The sequence below is a fragment of the Canis aureus genome, chromosome 10, assembly GCF_053574225.1.
Source record: "Canis aureus isolate CA01 chromosome 10, VMU_Caureus_v.1.0, whole genome shotgun sequence".
NCBI classification, from domain to species: Eukaryota; Metazoa; Chordata; class Mammalia; order Carnivora; family Canidae; genus Canis; species Canis aureus.
Window position 1 is genome coordinate 74,526,409 of NC_135620.1, and position 16,856 is coordinate 74,543,264.

Here is a 16,856-nt window from a genome sequence, read left to right on the forward strand (position 1 = left end):
ACACGGCGTCTCTGGCCAACGCACTTCTCCACTCGCTTTCATCTTACTCTTTGATAACCTGATTCTTTTCGATTCCCTGATGGCTCTGACGGTTCATGATTTCATGGTTCTAGGTCGTTCACCTGCCTGAGCCTCAGATTCCCAAGGTAAAGCACGGGCCTGAGACTGGTCCCGTGGCAGCTCTAGTTGACGTGCCGGGTTTCAAGGCTTCCGTGCCCTACGCCCCGTCTCCTCTAGGGCTCCACCACTACCCTTTGCATAGTGCCCAGCGCCGAGTCGGCGCTCACTAAATATCTGAGGAATGAAGGAATGGATGGACGCGTAAATGGAGATCTGGGACGAATATTAGTGCAAATGCTTGGACAAGAACAAAAGGCTACGGCCAGGTTGGAGGGCGACACGAGGAGCATCATTTCAGACCGTTGGGCTCATCGTTACTTTCTCTGAGCCTTAGTGTTCTTACCTGTAAATGGGGAGACCAGTCCTGGCTGCAGCTCCCAGGCAGGTTATCACATGTAAGGATCAGAGGAAATCGTCGATGGAAAGCCCTCTGCAAAGTAAAGTAGCCTGTACATAAGGCATTTGTCTCGGTTTACTTTGAAAGGTTAGGAATGTCCCCGAGCCTAATGGGGTAAATTTATTCTCTAATTATACCAGAAACCGAGTACCTTCCTGCTGTTACTTTGGCGGCTGCTGGCTAGCAGTCGTGCCACCTCTCAGCGGGACTGGTCCCTGCTGGGATACAAAGCCATTAGCACCTGCTTCAGCAGAAGGTGTTAGAAACTCAAGTCAAAGCAGACACGCTGAAGGATGAGGACCTGCTGACGGGAGGAACACCTGAGGCACCACAGCACGCACTCTGGGTCGCTGCCTCTTCACCTGGTGTAAAGCACTCTCTTCCACGGCCCTGTACCGAGGAACCCAATCTCTTGAAAGACTCTAAGCAGAAGGGGTCCTGTGGCCAAGTAAGCTTGAAAAAAAATAGATGTAAGTGACCCCATCTCTCGTTATTTATTTATTTTTTTTTAATTTTTATTTATTTATGATAGTCACAGAGAGAGAGAGAGAGAGGCAGAGACCCAGGCAGAGGGAGAAGCAGGCTCCATGCACCGGGAGCCCGACGTGGGATTCGATCCCAGGTCTCCAGGATCGCACCCTGGGCCAAAGGCAGGCGCCAAACCGCTGCGCCACCCAGGGATCCCAGTTTTTTTTTTTTTTTTTTAATTCAACATTTTCTAAACTTTTTCAACCAAAGACATCACTTCCTCTCCCGCCGCCCATCACAGCATCCTATACGATTCACTTAGAGGAATTCATTTCTGCTCAGTTTCTACCGAGCGAGGGGACCCTGTATTCGCGGCGGCGAAGGGGACTATTCTAATCGGAGGTTAGCGCCGTCCTCAGATGAGGACATCAGTGTCACGTGGGACGCAGGGACCATCCCAGGTCGACTGGATCAGAAACCCGGCGGGTGGGGCCCGGTCGTCTAGGTGCAGAAAGCCCCCGGGTGATCACGATGCCCGTTCCGGCTTGAGAGCCACCGCATGGTGGATCCACAGAGCAGTGGGAAAGTCATGTCAACCCACGAAGAAATACTGACCCCTTTTACACGTGGGGGAGGAGCCCCGTGGATTCTCCAGCTCCAACCTCAAACGGCTAGCCGAGAACACTTACTAAACCACGGCATTCTGATTTTTTCCCCTCCCAATAGCTATTCATCAGCGAAGCGGTGACACACAAGTTCCACAGTTAGGTGTTCAATTCCCCCACCGTTTCACATCAACGTATGGGTCTAACCTTATTCACTAACAAGACGAACCCGCTGAGAGTTCACGTTAGTTGACCACCTACTATATGCTAAGACCACGGCAGGTACATCTGGGGTCATCTCTACAATACCTTGGTGAGGAAAGTCCTGTTATTTATCCTCATTTCACAGATGATGGCACTTAGAGGCCCGGAAGACACTTAGCACACAGCTCACCAGGCTTTAACGCCAGACTGTCTGGTTCCAAAGCCCAAGCACTCGTGGTTTTGGTTTTGTTTTGTTTTGTATTTTTTTTTCCCCTTACACTCTCTGTTTTCTGATTTCCCATTCCGGATGAAATTAATCTTCCAGTCAATGCTTTATATGTCATTTTCTGGAATAGAAAGCCATTCTCCCCCTGCCCCCTTCCGCCAAGCGCAAAGCATCGTCATCCTGCAGCTTGCACCGTAGGGCTCCCTCATCAAGCACTGTATCGCTGCGGGCCGGGCAGCTCTATCTGTCCCTGGGAGGTGGGGGGGAGGCACCGGTCACTGCCCTCGTGGAATCTGTGGTCAAGACGGGGAAGTCTGGGATGAGACACGCAATTGCGGACGTGCCAATTGCTCGAAAAAAAGCTGGATGTAGTGGAGACACCCTGCAGGGCACTGCAAAGTGGTCCAGCGTGTCAGGGCAAGTGTCCCTAAGAAACGGGGGAGTCGTCTGAAAGTTAAAGGGCGGAACAGATTAATCCGGGCAAAGAGGCAAGGGGATTCTCCAGTCCTCCCCAGGAGGAACCTATTTCTCTCCCTTCTCACCTCTACTGCTACTCGGACTCTGTTTCTACGACGGGAGCCACAGTAGAATCTACTCTGCAGGCTTGTCGTAAGGATTCAATGAGCCAATATCCGAAAGGCACCCACACCTGTGCCCGGCACGTGGGTTAACTGCTATTATCGTTATTTATTTTTTCTTACTGTAGGACCCTGTGCGCGCTGCTCCACCGAGAGTGGCAAGTTAGGAGGACCAAGAGCTTCTCTCTCGGGACCAGCTCCCGGGACTGACCTCCGAGCGAGCGACTCGCCACACAGCGGACACGTCCCTCCCGTCAGATAGACGGGATAGTGGGATCATCATCAGATGCTCACGACGGGTTGGTTATGCTCCCACGAAGCCCACACGCGTCTCCTCCCTCCAAGTAAAGAGCACACTTGTTCCCACATCTGCTTGTGCCAGTTGCATTTGCCATTATTATATCACGGAAGTAAAAGTCAAATAAATCAATTAAACACGAGCTGTCTTTTTCTGTGGAAACTAATTTGAATTCCATGAACAGATTCTAGAAAGACATTTGCTGGAGGAAAAAAAAAAAATGTCATTGATTTAAATAAAGGGGAAGTACCTGAAAATGATTAGGACCGGGGCATGGAAATCTATAAACATTTAGATTGTTTCTTAAGAGTCTTTAAGCTGTTGCTCCACTTTGAATAAACTGAGGTTGGAAATGTTATACAATTATGGGTGTGGTTTAGGCAAGAAAGCCAGTAAAATGTCAAATAGAATATACCAGCATCCTCAGAAAAGATTCTGGCCCTACTTCAAAAGGCTGGCTGGAATATGCATGTATATATTTTAAGTTAAAATAAAATGTGTTTATATATGTGCGGCATGTATGTACATTTTAGGATTCCCTATTTTTAACTTTCTCAATTAACTGACAAATTATCGGTTTCTAATTTTGTCTGGTAAGGAAGGAACTGGGGGCCTTGGCATTTTACCCTAAGCCCAATGTGGCATAGACGTTCTTCTATTGATTTTCCAACGTCAATGGTTTATTGATTAGGTATTAGGTATTAGTTTTATCTCTAGCGTTCCGATGAGAAAAATGAAGCTCGGATACCTTGATACTGTACCAAATTTGCATTGTTAGCTACTGTACCTTCTTCTTGGCCTATGGGACTCCGGAGTGTGAAGTCTTCGGTATCGTGAATCCCACTGCCTCTCTAGTATGTTGCCACATGTGGTCAGGCTCACGCTTGGTCTTCTTGGGTGGAAATACGCGTTTCTTGGAGGCAGAGACAGCGTCCTCATCAAACACCGAGGGTTTACCACCAGCGTGATGATTATGTCAGTGTCACATCTGCATATTTCGTTATAAGTCACGAGGGGCTTCCACACGTATCCTATAAATTGACTGGGACGTCGACTCTACAGGGTAGCTAGTCTCATCATCCTGGTCATACAGATGAGGAAACGGAGTGTTGGGGCAAGTTTAGAGATTTGTGGAGGTCACACATCTAATAAGTGGCGGAGCAGAGACTGTCAGCCTAATAAACTGAACCTGACTCCTGTTCAATACAATATAAGAAGTCCTGTCCTTCCGCCCCACGGCGGGAGCCTATGGAGATGAAATCCAGAGGCGAGTAAGCACAGGGCTCAGAGAGAAGAATCAAAACCACTGTGGATACCGAGGGTCATCGTCCTAAAGCTAACGATCATCTTGGGCGCCAGGATCTTTCCATAGATACCAATTAAACACCGTGTGGAGCAGGAAATATGTGAAAAGCTGACATGGGTTCAGAAGCTACGGCCCTGGGGTTCGAGCCTGAGGTGGACGCCCCCAAGAGATTTTCATCTCAACATTGCATAATTACAGTGTGCGTGGTGAAGGCCCGGGCTGCCGGGTCAAGGCCACGCGACGATGGATGAGGCGTAAAAATAAACCAAAGACCCAGAGTCATCGGAAAATGCCGATGATTATGCCGCCCGCCCTCAAGTGAAAGTGCCGCGGATCCGCTTTGCCTTGCGGTATATTCGATGACCTCTCTGAAAGCCAGGAGACAGCATGCAGGAAAGAGCCAGCCAACCCCACTGACGTTAAGGACCTACCCAGTGCTGCGGGCTTTTCTCCACCTCATTCCGTTTCATAGATCCTGGCAAATGCCTATGTTTGTCCTCCTTTGTTTCTTTTTTGTCTTCAATACGGTACGTTTCACAAAGTCGCATATGTAGCAAGAGACGCTTGGAGGATTTGCATCCAGGGCAGCCCGAGACACGCTCCCTCGGCAGTTTCCATCTGACCACGCTGCTGGCGCAGCCACAGTCCGAGGGCCTCAGGTTTAATCCTGGCGTAGTTACCAAGCCCCCGAGAGACCTTGCACAAGTCACTTAACGCCCTGTGGCTTCCGTTTCTTCGCTTACGAACGGGGGCGGGGGACATTCTAACCATGAGCGGTATGCGTGGAAAAATCCTTGAATCGTTTATGTGGCGACGGGACGCGATTGTACGATATCACGTCGCCGTGCCTCTGGGAACCCCTGCCAAGTAGAAAATAATTCACCTGTCCATTCAGTGAACAATGTGTTCTGAACAGCCACTGTGTGCCGATTAGCACGCTGGGAGGTTAGGACGGTAGAGTGGTCCAGGGGCGCCTGGGGGGCTCAGCGTTGAGCGTCTGCCTTCAGCTCAGGGCGTGACCCCGGGGTCCTGGGATCGGGCCCCACGTCGGGTTCCCCACAGGGAGCCTGCTTCTCCCTCTGCCTGCGTCTCTGCCTCTCTCTGTGTGTCTCTCATGAATGAATAAATACAATCTTTAAAAAAATAAATAAATAAATAAATAATAAAAAAAATAAAACGACGGGGTCCAGGACATGGGCACAGACACATGCCCAGGGCTGACGGTCGCTCAGGAGACGCGAGGCATGCACAAACCTGTAAGCAAAGGTGCTAGTGCAACCTGAGGTGTGGGGCTTCACGTGGGAAGTCGGGGGTCAGGTGAGCCTATCAAACAGGTCCCAGCAGCTTTCAGCGCAAGGAACACAGCCCTTGGGGCGGAGATCTGAAGGGCGCAGTGTGGCCAAGGAAAAGGAAGCCCGTCTGTTCCAGGCAGAGGGCACGGCCCGTGCGGAGCGCCGTGGAGCGGGACGACTCTTGGTACTTAGGGGAGGATGGGGGGGCGGGTTGGGCTGTGAGGGCCGAGAAGAGACGGGCAGGGAAGAGGTGGGCAGCCCCGCAGGCTCCTTGGAGATGCTGCGCTTGCTCCTGAGGCCGGGGTCAGTCCCCGAAGGCTGAGCAGGGAAGCCACAGGCCGGGGGGTGGTGGCCTCCACCTCAGGTGGGGTTCTGACCTCCTCGAGGTGCACAGATGGCAAAGTGGGCGCAGCAGATTCTGGGAGACACGGTTACAAGGCCACTGTCGTCTAGGGCGAGAGATCGTGGTTTGAACTACCGGCTACTCATTCAGATTGACTAAGGTTTAACTGCCGGCCCGACACCCTTTGGGAGCTGAACTGTCATTGTCTCAGTCTCTCCCAGGGATACGTCTCCTACAGCCCGGCAAGACCTCGCGGGCACTGAGTCCGGTTGTTTTAAAGGAAAAAAAGATCCCCCTATTTTCCCAAGTGAGCACGGAGTCAGAATTCCTATAAACAAAAAGGGGACGGAGCCGCTCGGCACCGGGGCTGCGTCGGCCCCCGCAAGGCCCAGGTCTTGCAGCCCGTGTTCTCTGGAGCACCTGCTACAGACCAGTTCTGGCCACGACTCGAACTCAGGTCCTCTGGTTCAAAGCCAGTCTGTCCTGGAAAGTTTGTCCTTCTCAGAAGCACACCCTGACCCTAAATAATGATGTTTTGAGGACAAAGGCCCTGTTGCTTATTTCTTTGGGTGCCTCCCAGAGCCTGGCGTTGGGCTGGGAGGCCGGGTCAGTCAGTCGGCGTTTGTGGGCCTGCACAGAAGCCTGCCGAACTCAGCACTGGCCAGGCTGACCTGCTGGGGCTCCGTCGACTCCCTCTCCCCTCCTTCCCTCCTTCCCTCCTTCCCTTCCTACCTCCCGTGCCCCTTTTTCCTGTTTCTTCCTTCCTCTCCCCATTCCTGTGTCCTCTTCCCCTTCTCTGCAAGGAACGTGGGGTGATTTCCATCACTGCGCAGTGAGTAGCTAGGCAGGCGGTGTGAACCCCCTGGGCCATCGCCTCGGGAGCAGGGACACGAGCCTCGAGGCCACAGGAGAGGACCGCGGGGCGGGAATCCTGCCTCTTCCCCGCAGCGTGATTTTCAGCAGGTCAGTCCACATCTCTGTGCCTTAACTTCCCTGCTCGTAAAATGGAGGACTCAGTGCTGCCAGAGCAGGCGGTCGTGGTGCTACAGTGGGTGACGGTGTGCCTGGTGCAGCCCTGCCCGGAGCCCAAGCCCCTCTGGTGAGCCTGCCCCGGCTCCGGAGCCGAGGACTCGGGGTCCCGCAGCACCGCAGCATAAGCCCCTTCCTACATCCCAGCCTATGAAATTCTCATCCGGCTCCATCGCCACCCCCACGACCTGAACGAGCAACCCTGCTCTGCCGTCGCCATCCACACACGGGGTGCCCCAAGCAAGCACAGCTACGGGTCTCTGCTGCCGCACGGCGCTCGGGGCCCGCACCCGCCCAGTGAGACAACTGCAGTCCTGCCACTCACCTGTCCTGTGACCTTGGGCAAGCTAATCACACGTGTGCCCCCTCAGTTCCCGCTGATGTCTGGGAGTCCGATCCAGCAAGTTTGTGCAGAGAGGACGAGGGCTGGGTGACGTATATGCACACAGAGGACTGACGAGGACTAGCGGGCGCGGATACGTGGGCATCCCAGCTCGGCAGGTCGGTCCGCCGTGCTCATTTAGCAAGTACTGAATGCCGGGTACTGGGGGGGGGGGGGCAGACAGAAACCCGGCTCCGCGTGGATCCCTGAGGGAACACACACATGTGGATAGAGGTGCACAGACACACGTACACGGGGGCCATGCACACTCGTGTACCGTGTACGCATATCGTCGTTACCAACACTTGAACTCGCTGAGTTGCCGCAGGCCAAGACCTTACAGGCCAAATGTCAGCACCTCGTAAAATGACAATAAGGCAAATAGCCGGGCAGCCCGGGTGGCTCCGCAGTTTAGTGCCACCTTCGGCCCAGGCGTGACCTCGGGATCCCGGGATCGAGTCCCACGTCGGGCTCCCTGCATGGAGCCTGCTTCTCCCTCTGCCTGGGTCTCTGCCTCTCTCTCTCTCTCGGTCTCATGAATGAATAAATAAAAAACTAAAAATCTTTAAGGAAAATAGCTGACGTGCGCGGCGTGTTTTCCGTGTGCCGGACACTGTCCTAAGCATTTTATGTGCATTAAGGCCTTTAATCCTCGAAACACTATCATAAGCCCCGTGTTACCCAGGAGAAAAATGGAGTCTCAGAGCCGGTGTGGACTTCCCCAGGGTTACAGGATAAGCCGCGGACACAGCTGGGACTTGCAGCCAGGTAGCTGGGCTCCAGAACCTTCCCCTTGGCCAGCCCTCCTGCTGGCTACAACGGCGGCTCAGTGGGAGGCTGTTAGGGCTTGTACGGGCCTTCTGGCCCTGCACGTCAGACGGTCACGTCTAGCTCCATGTGCACCCACCCTATCCCGTGGCACCTAACCCCCAGGAATGATTCCAGTCCTGGCAGGTGCCGCTCTCCCCCGGAGACCCACGCCTCCCAGTACTCACGCCCCTGAGTCCGCGCTGCACTTTGGCCACCAAAACACGGTGGAAGTGACACTGTCTGACCTCCAGGGCCAAGATCTACGAAGTCCCCGGCTGTCACGCTGGGGAAGCCCAGGCCCCGTGGATGGGGCGCGTGGGCGGGCTGCCGGGCAGCGCCAGCCGAGCTCCCAGCCCAGAGCCGGCGGTTGGCCAGCCGTGGGAGGGACAGCTGAGCCCAGCCCCGGCCAGCCTGACTGACCCCGGCCGTGCCCCGTAACGACCCACAGATTCAGGAGAGGTTGTCAGAAAGTGCGGCTCTGAGCCACGAAGTCTTGGGCTGAGTTTGTTGGCAGCAGTCGATGGCCAGAAGGCCCCTTTGCTTCCCAGCCCACTGTTAGGGTTTCGGGATGCCTCAAACTGAGCCACGGATGGGCGTCCGGGAGGCTCAGCGGTTGAGCCCCTGCCTTTGGCTCAGGGTGTGACCCCAGAGTCCTGGGGTCGAGCCCTGCATCAGGCTCCCTGCTGGGGGGGGGGGTCTGCTTCTCCCTCTCCCTATGCACGTGCATGCTCTCTCTCTCTCTCTCTCTAATAAATAAATAATCCTTTAAAAATAACCTGAGCTCCAATTATCTAGATTTGAATTACCACTTAATTTTATAGGCAAGCACTTCTCTGAAGTAACAATAAAATAATTAACATTTATTGACCTTGGGCATGTGATTAGACTCCCTGCACCTCAGTTCCTTTACCTGTAAAATAGGAATCGTAAGACGGCACAGGAACCTAGTTCATGCCGTTCCGGCGAGGAGCAAGTGAGCTACCTCGCCTGGCCTGGGGATTGCAGATACAGCGGCAGCGCCTCCTTCTCCCCGCCACCCCCAGCCCTCTGTTAACTGAGTCAGGCATTGCTTTTTTTTTTTTTTTTCAAATTTTAAAAACTTAGTCTTGGGGGCACCTGGGGGGCTCAGGGATTGAGCGTCCGCCTTGGGCTCAGGGCGTGACCCCGGGGTCCTGGGATCGAGTCCCGCATCGGGCTCCCTGCAGGGAGCCTGCTTGTCCCTCTGCCTGTGTCTCTGCCTCTCTCATGAATAAATAAATAAAATATTTTTTAAAAATTTAAGATCTTAGTCCTCACACTTCACATGAAGGCAAGTGTTATTGCCACATCTGCAGGTCCGGTGGCGGCGGGACCTTTGCAGCCTGACGGCCCGCACGGATGGGGAACCCTGTGGACACCTGCACCCAGGGTAGGGAGGGGACGCGCCGAAGGACCCCGGCTGGCCAGTGCAAGGCACGGTCTCAATGCAGTGCCCTGACTGGGGCTGGGGCTCCCCCATCACTGTTTCTGTTCCCCCTTCCTTCCCGGCAACGCCTGTGGGGCCGCCCTCCTTCTGGAACCCTCCAGGCCTGACTGATGGCGCCCTGAGATCTGCACCTGGACGCTCTTGTCCCCTTTCATAAATGCGTCCGTCCACACCGTTCACGGGGCCTTGGACCTTCGGCTCCACCCTCTGAGGTTGACGACCGGCAAAATCGACAGATGGACCCATTTTAAAGTCTGGTCCTGGCCTATCACTACCCTTCCCCGCCCGGTTTGCATCCCGTGTGGCGAATCCTGGGGCGCACGGTCTCTTCACCGAAGGACCACGTCTCTGCAGTTCTGGGCTGTTATACCCACCCCCCAGTTCCCATGTTCGAGCCCTCATGCTCGGGGCCTCAGAATGCGGCTCTATCCAGAGAGAGGGACTTTGAAGAGGAGATTAAGTCGAAACGAGGTCACTGAGGTCACTGAGGTGAGCCCCAAGCAGATGCACAGAGGGGATGCCCCGTGAGGACACAGGGGAGACGGCCCCGCGGAACCGGGGGTGGGGCGACCCTTCACTGTGTTCATTTCCGAGTCCCCCACTGTGCCCGGCACAGGGCACGCGACGGAGGCCCAGGTGGGGTCCAGGGGGGCCCTCACGGGGGCGGTTTGGCACCTGCTGCAGGTGGCACGGAAGCCGTCCTATGACCGCACCACCTTCCTAGGTCCTGCTCCTACGGCACTGAAACGAGGGAGCAAGCGGCAGAGCAAATCCTGTTCGGCTCACAGAGTGATGATCACGGACCGGGCGCAGAGCAACGGGCCGAGAGTTGGCAGGAGTGGGAGAGGCGGAGACGAGCGCAGCCCAGAATGCACAAGGAGGAGCAATAGGGAAGACGGGCAGTGGACGGGGACTTAGAGAAGGGGGCGCCTGTGCTGGCCGGGGCCATCAGGAAAGGCTTCACGGAGGAGGTGGCATTTGATCTGAGTCTGGAAAAATAGGAGGAAAACAGGTGGGTGCGTGGAGGTGGCAGGGGTGAGGGGTGTGCTTGGAGAGCAGCACGGCCCGAGGGGTGATGGAGAACCCGTATATAGACTCGTGGAGCCGGGGACCTCGCACGTCGGGGCTTCCAGCCTCAGCACCACCGACTTGGAGAAGGGTAACTCTGGTGGGGACGGCCCTGTGCAAAAGGACGCCCACGCCCACCCCGAGGCTCACAATGTCCTCGGACAGTTGTAGATGTTCCCTGGGGGCTCCGTCACGTCCAGGTGGGGACTGCGGATGTGCCCCACAGCTCTGGACCATGGCCTGACCCCTCGGAGCTTGTTCTTTGATCCGCACAACAGGGCCCACAACCGTGCGTGTACACGCGTGGCCCACGGCGGATCTGTTAAGTCGACGGGACTTAGCCTCACTCTTTTCCTTATTTTTTTGAAAGACGCATCTATTTATATTTGGGAGAGAGAGAAAGGGAGCGAGCATGGGAAGGGGCGGAGGGAGCGAAGGTCCGAGCAGGCTCCCGCGGGGTGCAGGGCTCCAGGACGAGGACGTGGGGCTGGGTCTCAAGAGCCACCAGGTCAGGCCCGGGGCCGAGACCGAGAGTCGGACGCTCAACCCACTGAGCCGCCGGGTGCCCCTTAGCCGGACTCTTCTCTCCCGGTGAAGTGGAACACGACCCCCTGCATGTGGAACGCACGGAGGCGCAGCTGTGCTGGCTGGAGCAGGTGCACGGCCCCCAAGTCTGCCTCCTGCTGGCTCGAGCCGCCTCGAGGGGGTGGGCAGACGCACCCCTACAGACACGCCAGGGGAACCGGGTCTGAACAGCCTGGATTTGAATCCTGGCTCCTTCCTGATGGTTCCAGAGGGAGCAAATCAACCCTAAGTTCTGTGTAGAGCAGGTGCTTCTGTCCTGCGAGCCCAGAGCAGGGCCAGCGAGGCCTCTGGGCCATGAAGGAGGCTCCCGGCCTCCGGGGAGAGCCCTGCACCCTCACCACCAGCCACGGAGTGCCTCCTTCAAGTTTTCATGGCCTGTCCCCTGTTTGCTTCCCTGACCCCAGGCTCTGGCCAGAGGCCCTTGATAGGGAGTGGACTGACTGCTTAACCCGGTTTCATCACCACTAAGACGGGGCTGCTAAAAATCCGCTTGGTTGAGTGATTTTTAAATGAAATAGATAATACATCCGAAGCACCCAGCATCGTGTCACCCAGCAGTCAGGGCTACCGTCGGCTTCCCTCCCACAGGCCGAGGGCTCGGGCCGGGGGCAGAGGCCGAAAGTTCAGGGCGTATTCAGGCAACGGGGAGACACCCGGGGCGCGTGGGGGGGCCCGAACCAGCAGCAGAGAAGCCAGGGAGGACGCAGGGAACGGGTGGTCTGGACCCCCCAAGGCCCGGCCTGCCGCCCGCAGGTGCACCCTCTGCACGGGGGAGAGTAAGCTGGCGGTGGGTGGGAGCTGGCGGGGCGCCGGGCGGGGGGGCACCTACCTCTCCCTAGGCAGCTGGTGGTTGGGGTTGTGGCGGCAGCGGATGCTGAGGCCGAACAGCTTGCGGGCCGTGCGCTGGATCTTTTGCCTCTGGGCCTCGGTGGCGCTCTGCAGGAGCTTGTAGCGGTTCTGCAGGTCCCAGTCGTTGCCCCAGTGCTGATGGATGCTGCCGATGGTCAGGAAGTGGTTGCTGGGCAGACGCTTCATAAAGGACTTAAACTCATCTGGCAAGAGAGACAAAGGCCGAGGAGAAGGGCTGAGCCGGGCGGCCCCCTCCGAGCCACGTCCCGGCCGACCCACCACCCGGCAACGCGGGCTTGCCAAGGAAACGTCCCCTGTGGGCCCCGACCAGGCGCCCAGGGGCCGCCGCCCTGCAGGGAGCCCCCCCACCCTCACCCCCCACTTCACTCCGCTCGCCCAGGCCCCACCCTGCCTTCCCGGACTCCGGCATCCCAAGGCCGGCGGCATAACGATGCGCACTATCATCCGGACTTGATATGGTCTCCGCATCAATTAACCCACATTTTTTATCCAGCTCAGCATTCAAGACCCCCCAGCACGTGCCTTCAGGAGAAGGGGAGCCGTAAATGCAGGAGTGATGGGAACTGTATTAGCCGATCCTGGACGACACGGTTGCCGCCCGAAGGACCAGAGCCCCCCGCAGGCGCCCACTGAGGACCCCAGGAGGGCAGGGAGGGCCACAGAGCGGGCGCCAACCCGACCGTCCCCTGGGCGTCACCTGTAGGGGTGCCAGAGAGCTGAGGCGGGTCGAGCCCCCCCTGTGCAATCCGGTCCTGCTGGAAGGTGTCCGGGTGCCCTTTCACGTCACGTCCCATTTCAGGGATCAGCTCCAGAGATGGGGACAAGTCTGGGTTCCCTGGGGTGACCCTGACGTGACCTGCCTCGGCCTGTGATTCTGTATTTCAGAGTTTCGGGATTGGCTGCAACTCGACATAAGGGCAGCTCTTCTGTTGTGCATAGAGGGAAACTGAGGCGCAGAGTGGGGACGTGATTTACTAAAGGTGGAAAGGCCTTCGAGGGACAAGAGGCAGGACTGAAACCCGAGCTGTTGCTTCTTTAATGTAATACTGACCCCGGCCACCCCCCTCCCCCACTATTGGGAAAAGAATTGGGAAGTTGATCCTATCGGAGGAAAAGAAAGCCAAATAAACGCTTGGGGGATGTGTGTGTATCTGCAGCCTAGTACCCCTTCCACTTGGGGTCACGAAGCCCACAAGGAAATTCCGAGTCCGTTAGGCATTCACTTCAGCTTTAAAAATGCCTCCGTAGCTCTCGGGGCACGGCGCTCCGTGTCAAACCCCAACCCGCGTAAGCGAGCTCACGGCAGACGAGGAGGTGGGTGCTTTCAGCGCCTCCTTTCAGGGAAACCAGGACACGGCGAGGTCAGTCACCTCGCCAAGGCCCCACGGCCCGCATACGGCGGGGCCTCGGGCCAGGCCGCGAGTCTCACGCTCCTCCTGGCTTCACACACTTACTCTCAACCCGTGAAGCGGATGAGGGCAGTGGGAGGAAAATAAGTACGGGGTGCGGAACGCAGGGATCTCCGACTCCCAAGACGCTGCCGGCGCCTCGTTACCCACAGTCCGATGCGCAGGACACCGACCGGCAACCTCAGCCCCCGAGCAGCCGTGCAATGCCTCAGTTTCCCCATCTGCCCAACAGGCACTCCCGCACTTCACGCCAATCCCGGGGACCTACATTCGGGACACGCCCAGGGGATGGGTGGCCGCGTCGGACCCAAAGGATGGCTGGTTTATGGGGGAGCCGGCCGGAGGCAGGGGGCCGGCCCTAATGACTGCTCCTGGGTGCCCGCGCCCACCCCACGGAGGACGCGGCCTCTCCTGGGAAGGCTCTCCTGACCTCAAAGGATGGGACAGTCATTCCGATGAACCTGGATCTCGCTCAGACGGGGCTTTATAATTTAAAAGACAAACTAACTTGATTTTCTTGACTAAAAGGATAAGGGCCCCTCCCCACCAGGGAGACGTGGACGCCTGTCTAGGCTGAAACCTGGACTGGCTCTGTTTGACCGCGGCCCCCGACCACGAAGGAGCCGTTGGTTCTTCCCTTTGGGCTGCTCACTGCTCCCTCCCGAGGCCGGGGGCTGAGCGAAGGGCGGGAAACTCCCCGTGCACCAGCCACACGTGCACCAGCCACACGTGCACCAGCCAGAGACGGGCGGTCTCGTCGGTGGGTAAAAGCATCCCCAGGGGCCCAGTGCGGGGGACCTGGAGCCACCGTGAGCTCTCGCGGGGAGACGGCCCACCGCGGAAGCCGCTCCTGTGGCCCCTTCGGCTACGCTGCACCCCGTCAGGTCTGTGTCTGCCCCCTGCACCCCGTCTACCCGCAGACAGTGGTTTCCCTTCCTTGGGAAAAGGCTGATGCGCTAACGAGCCCCCCACACAGCGTGGGTTCCCCTCTGCCTCCTAGCAATCCGGGAACCTCGCCGCAAAGCATTTCACCAAGTGCTTCTTTCATTCGAGGCCACGTAATGGTCGGAACAGGGACCGTCTCTTCCGTGAGTCCCTGGGGTTCTAGGTGGACCGATGGGTGCGGCTTCACGGGCAGCCAGGGCTCCACTCGGAGCCCCCGAGGGCAGGACGGCTCGGGCATCGTGCGCTCCCCAGGCTGGCGGGGGCTCCCCGTTCACGGAAACCAGTGGCTTTCGGGGCCCCTGGTGCGGCTCAGCTTTTACCTGCAGGGCACAGCGGCCCCGAGGTGCGATTTTGCTCGATCAAAGGGTTTCTCCGCTAAAAATTTAAACACATTCAAATATGAAAACCACGAACACGTCGTCTCATTTATCAGATGAGGGAGCAGAGGCCTAGGGGGTAAAGAAGACTTGACAGTGTCGCGAGCGCCGCGACGAGCTCTGGATTTGGAATCCGGGGATCCGTTACCGGCCCTGGTTTACTAACTACGTGACCCTGGGGGAGACGCCGGGCCTCGGCCCCCTCCCTCCTCCGTGGTGCGGTGCTTGTGATAAATTTAAGGAATATTAATTTTAAAAGAAACGGCGTCGCTCTCTGCCTCTGGCCGCCTCTGACCAGTACCCGAGCACGTATCAGAGGCGTGCGGCTGCTCGGCCCCTCTCCCTGGGAGTCTCAAGGCTTCCAAGCTTCTCGTGTCCGACCTCTCGAGGGGCTCTAGCTCAGTGAACGGTACCAGCGTCCGGTCTAACCCACGTACCTAACCAAGGCTCCCGGGTCTCAACACCCATCTCTTCAATGTGACACGGAGCCCTGGCTACGCGGCAGCTCCGCACGTTCCCCGTTTGCCCAACGCACCATCGAGCTGACCTCGCCGCTGTCCTGACCCCCCTGGGCCCCCGGGGGGGCCCCCCGCCCCCCCCAGCTGTCGTGTGCACACCTGCTGACTTCTGTGTCACAGGTGCTTCGCCTCTCAGCTGCTCTTCCCCAGCTTGCCTCTCCGGACCCGCCTGACCACGTTAAACCCCGCTCCCCACGCACCGAATTACCATGCGTAATTATCTGTACGGGTCGCCCCACTCGCGTGCGGCTTCCACATTAACTGGAAGCTCCAGGGAGGCAGAGACCCAGCTTTGGCCCTCACTCACTACCCGGCCCCGGGAGAACGACTTTCCTCCCCTGGAATTCATGACCACGCACTTTCTGAACCATGAAAAGCAGGAAATAGGCTAAGTACCTGCAAAGTGACTGCGAATCCTTGAGCTCTCTGACCCGTATGGACATCTACCCGCATGTGTTCCACGGATGGAGATAGATGCACCTGTGCATACGTGCACGTGCACGCGTGTTGCTGATTCAGAGACAGGCGCTCACGCTCACGCTCACGCACACACACACACACTCAGGAATCAATGCAAATACTTCTTCCTGCCTCTCCACCCTCCAGGGCCTACGTGGCGTTCCTCTGTCTTCTGGGTTCAACAGAGACAATCCATCTTAGGACCACAAACTCGATCATGGGGTTCATTATTCCACTCAGTGGAGACTGACTGGGTACCGACCCCACGACAGCGGCTAGGCCTGGCCCTGGTCCCCCCAAAGTGAAAGAGCTGGGGACACTGGACACCCCCTCACGGTGGCCCCAACTCCAGTTAGACAGTTGTCCCCCCTAGACGTGGCTCAGGGTCACGGCTGCAGAACTGCGAGCCCAGGTTCTCTACCTGAATTCTCCAGGTCCTTGTAGGCTTCGGCCCAAGACTTGGCCATGTTGGCCAGCGTGTACTCCATGATCTGGATGTCGGTGATGGGGCAGTTGCACTGGGGGAATTCCTCCGCACACTGGCACCTACACTGGCTGTTCTGGCACACGTACTCTCCCTCCCCGTTGCACATGATGTAGCTCAAGGCCGACTGGACGAACTTCTCTTGCAGATACTGAGGGAAGATGATCTGAAGACCTGTTGGAGAAGAACAAGAAGGGGAGAAAGGAAGGTTAACGGAGGTGTTTCATTAACAGTTTGGAGAGGTGATGCGGAGAAGTCTGAAGCTGCCGGCTTTTTTTTTTTTTTTTTTTTTTTTGAAGCCCGTGAACCATCACCAAAATATTTCTGGGCCTGCGAGGCCTCCGGCAACTGCTGGTCCTTGGCCCCCTCAAGCCCCGACCTTGGCCACCTCTCAGAGGCCTCCTTCCTTCCGTTTCACCAGGACTGAGCCGGAGCCAGATCTGGTGTCGGCCTTTCCCGTCTGGGGAGAAAACCCTTATGGAAAGCACAAGACCATGGTTTGTTTTGTCTTCCGTCCTTCATGTCTTTCGTTTCCCTTCCTTCGCGTGTTTATGAACTCTATTTACGAAGCACGAGTCCTGAGCTAGGCGCTAGGTCTATAGAGATCCAAAAAAAAAA

General features: G+C 57.0%; 1 protein-coding gene across 2 annotated transcripts in view; it reads right to left on the bottom strand.

The window, feature by feature from the left end:
- Positions 1–16,856, bottom strand: part of BRINP1 (BMP/retinoic acid inducible neural specific 1) — a 167,624-nt gene that overhangs the window by 12,920 nt on the left and 137,848 nt on the right. For both annotated transcript variants that reach the window (XM_077913104.1, XM_077913103.1), the window contains 2 exons: positions 16,176–16,412; positions 12,006–12,228 (listed from right to left, as the gene is read on the bottom strand). In XM_077913104.1, coding sequence (XP_077769230.1) covers positions 12,006–12,228; positions 16,176–16,412 — 460 coding nt within the window. The remainder of the gene's footprint in view (positions 1–12,005; positions 12,229–16,175; positions 16,413–16,856) is intronic.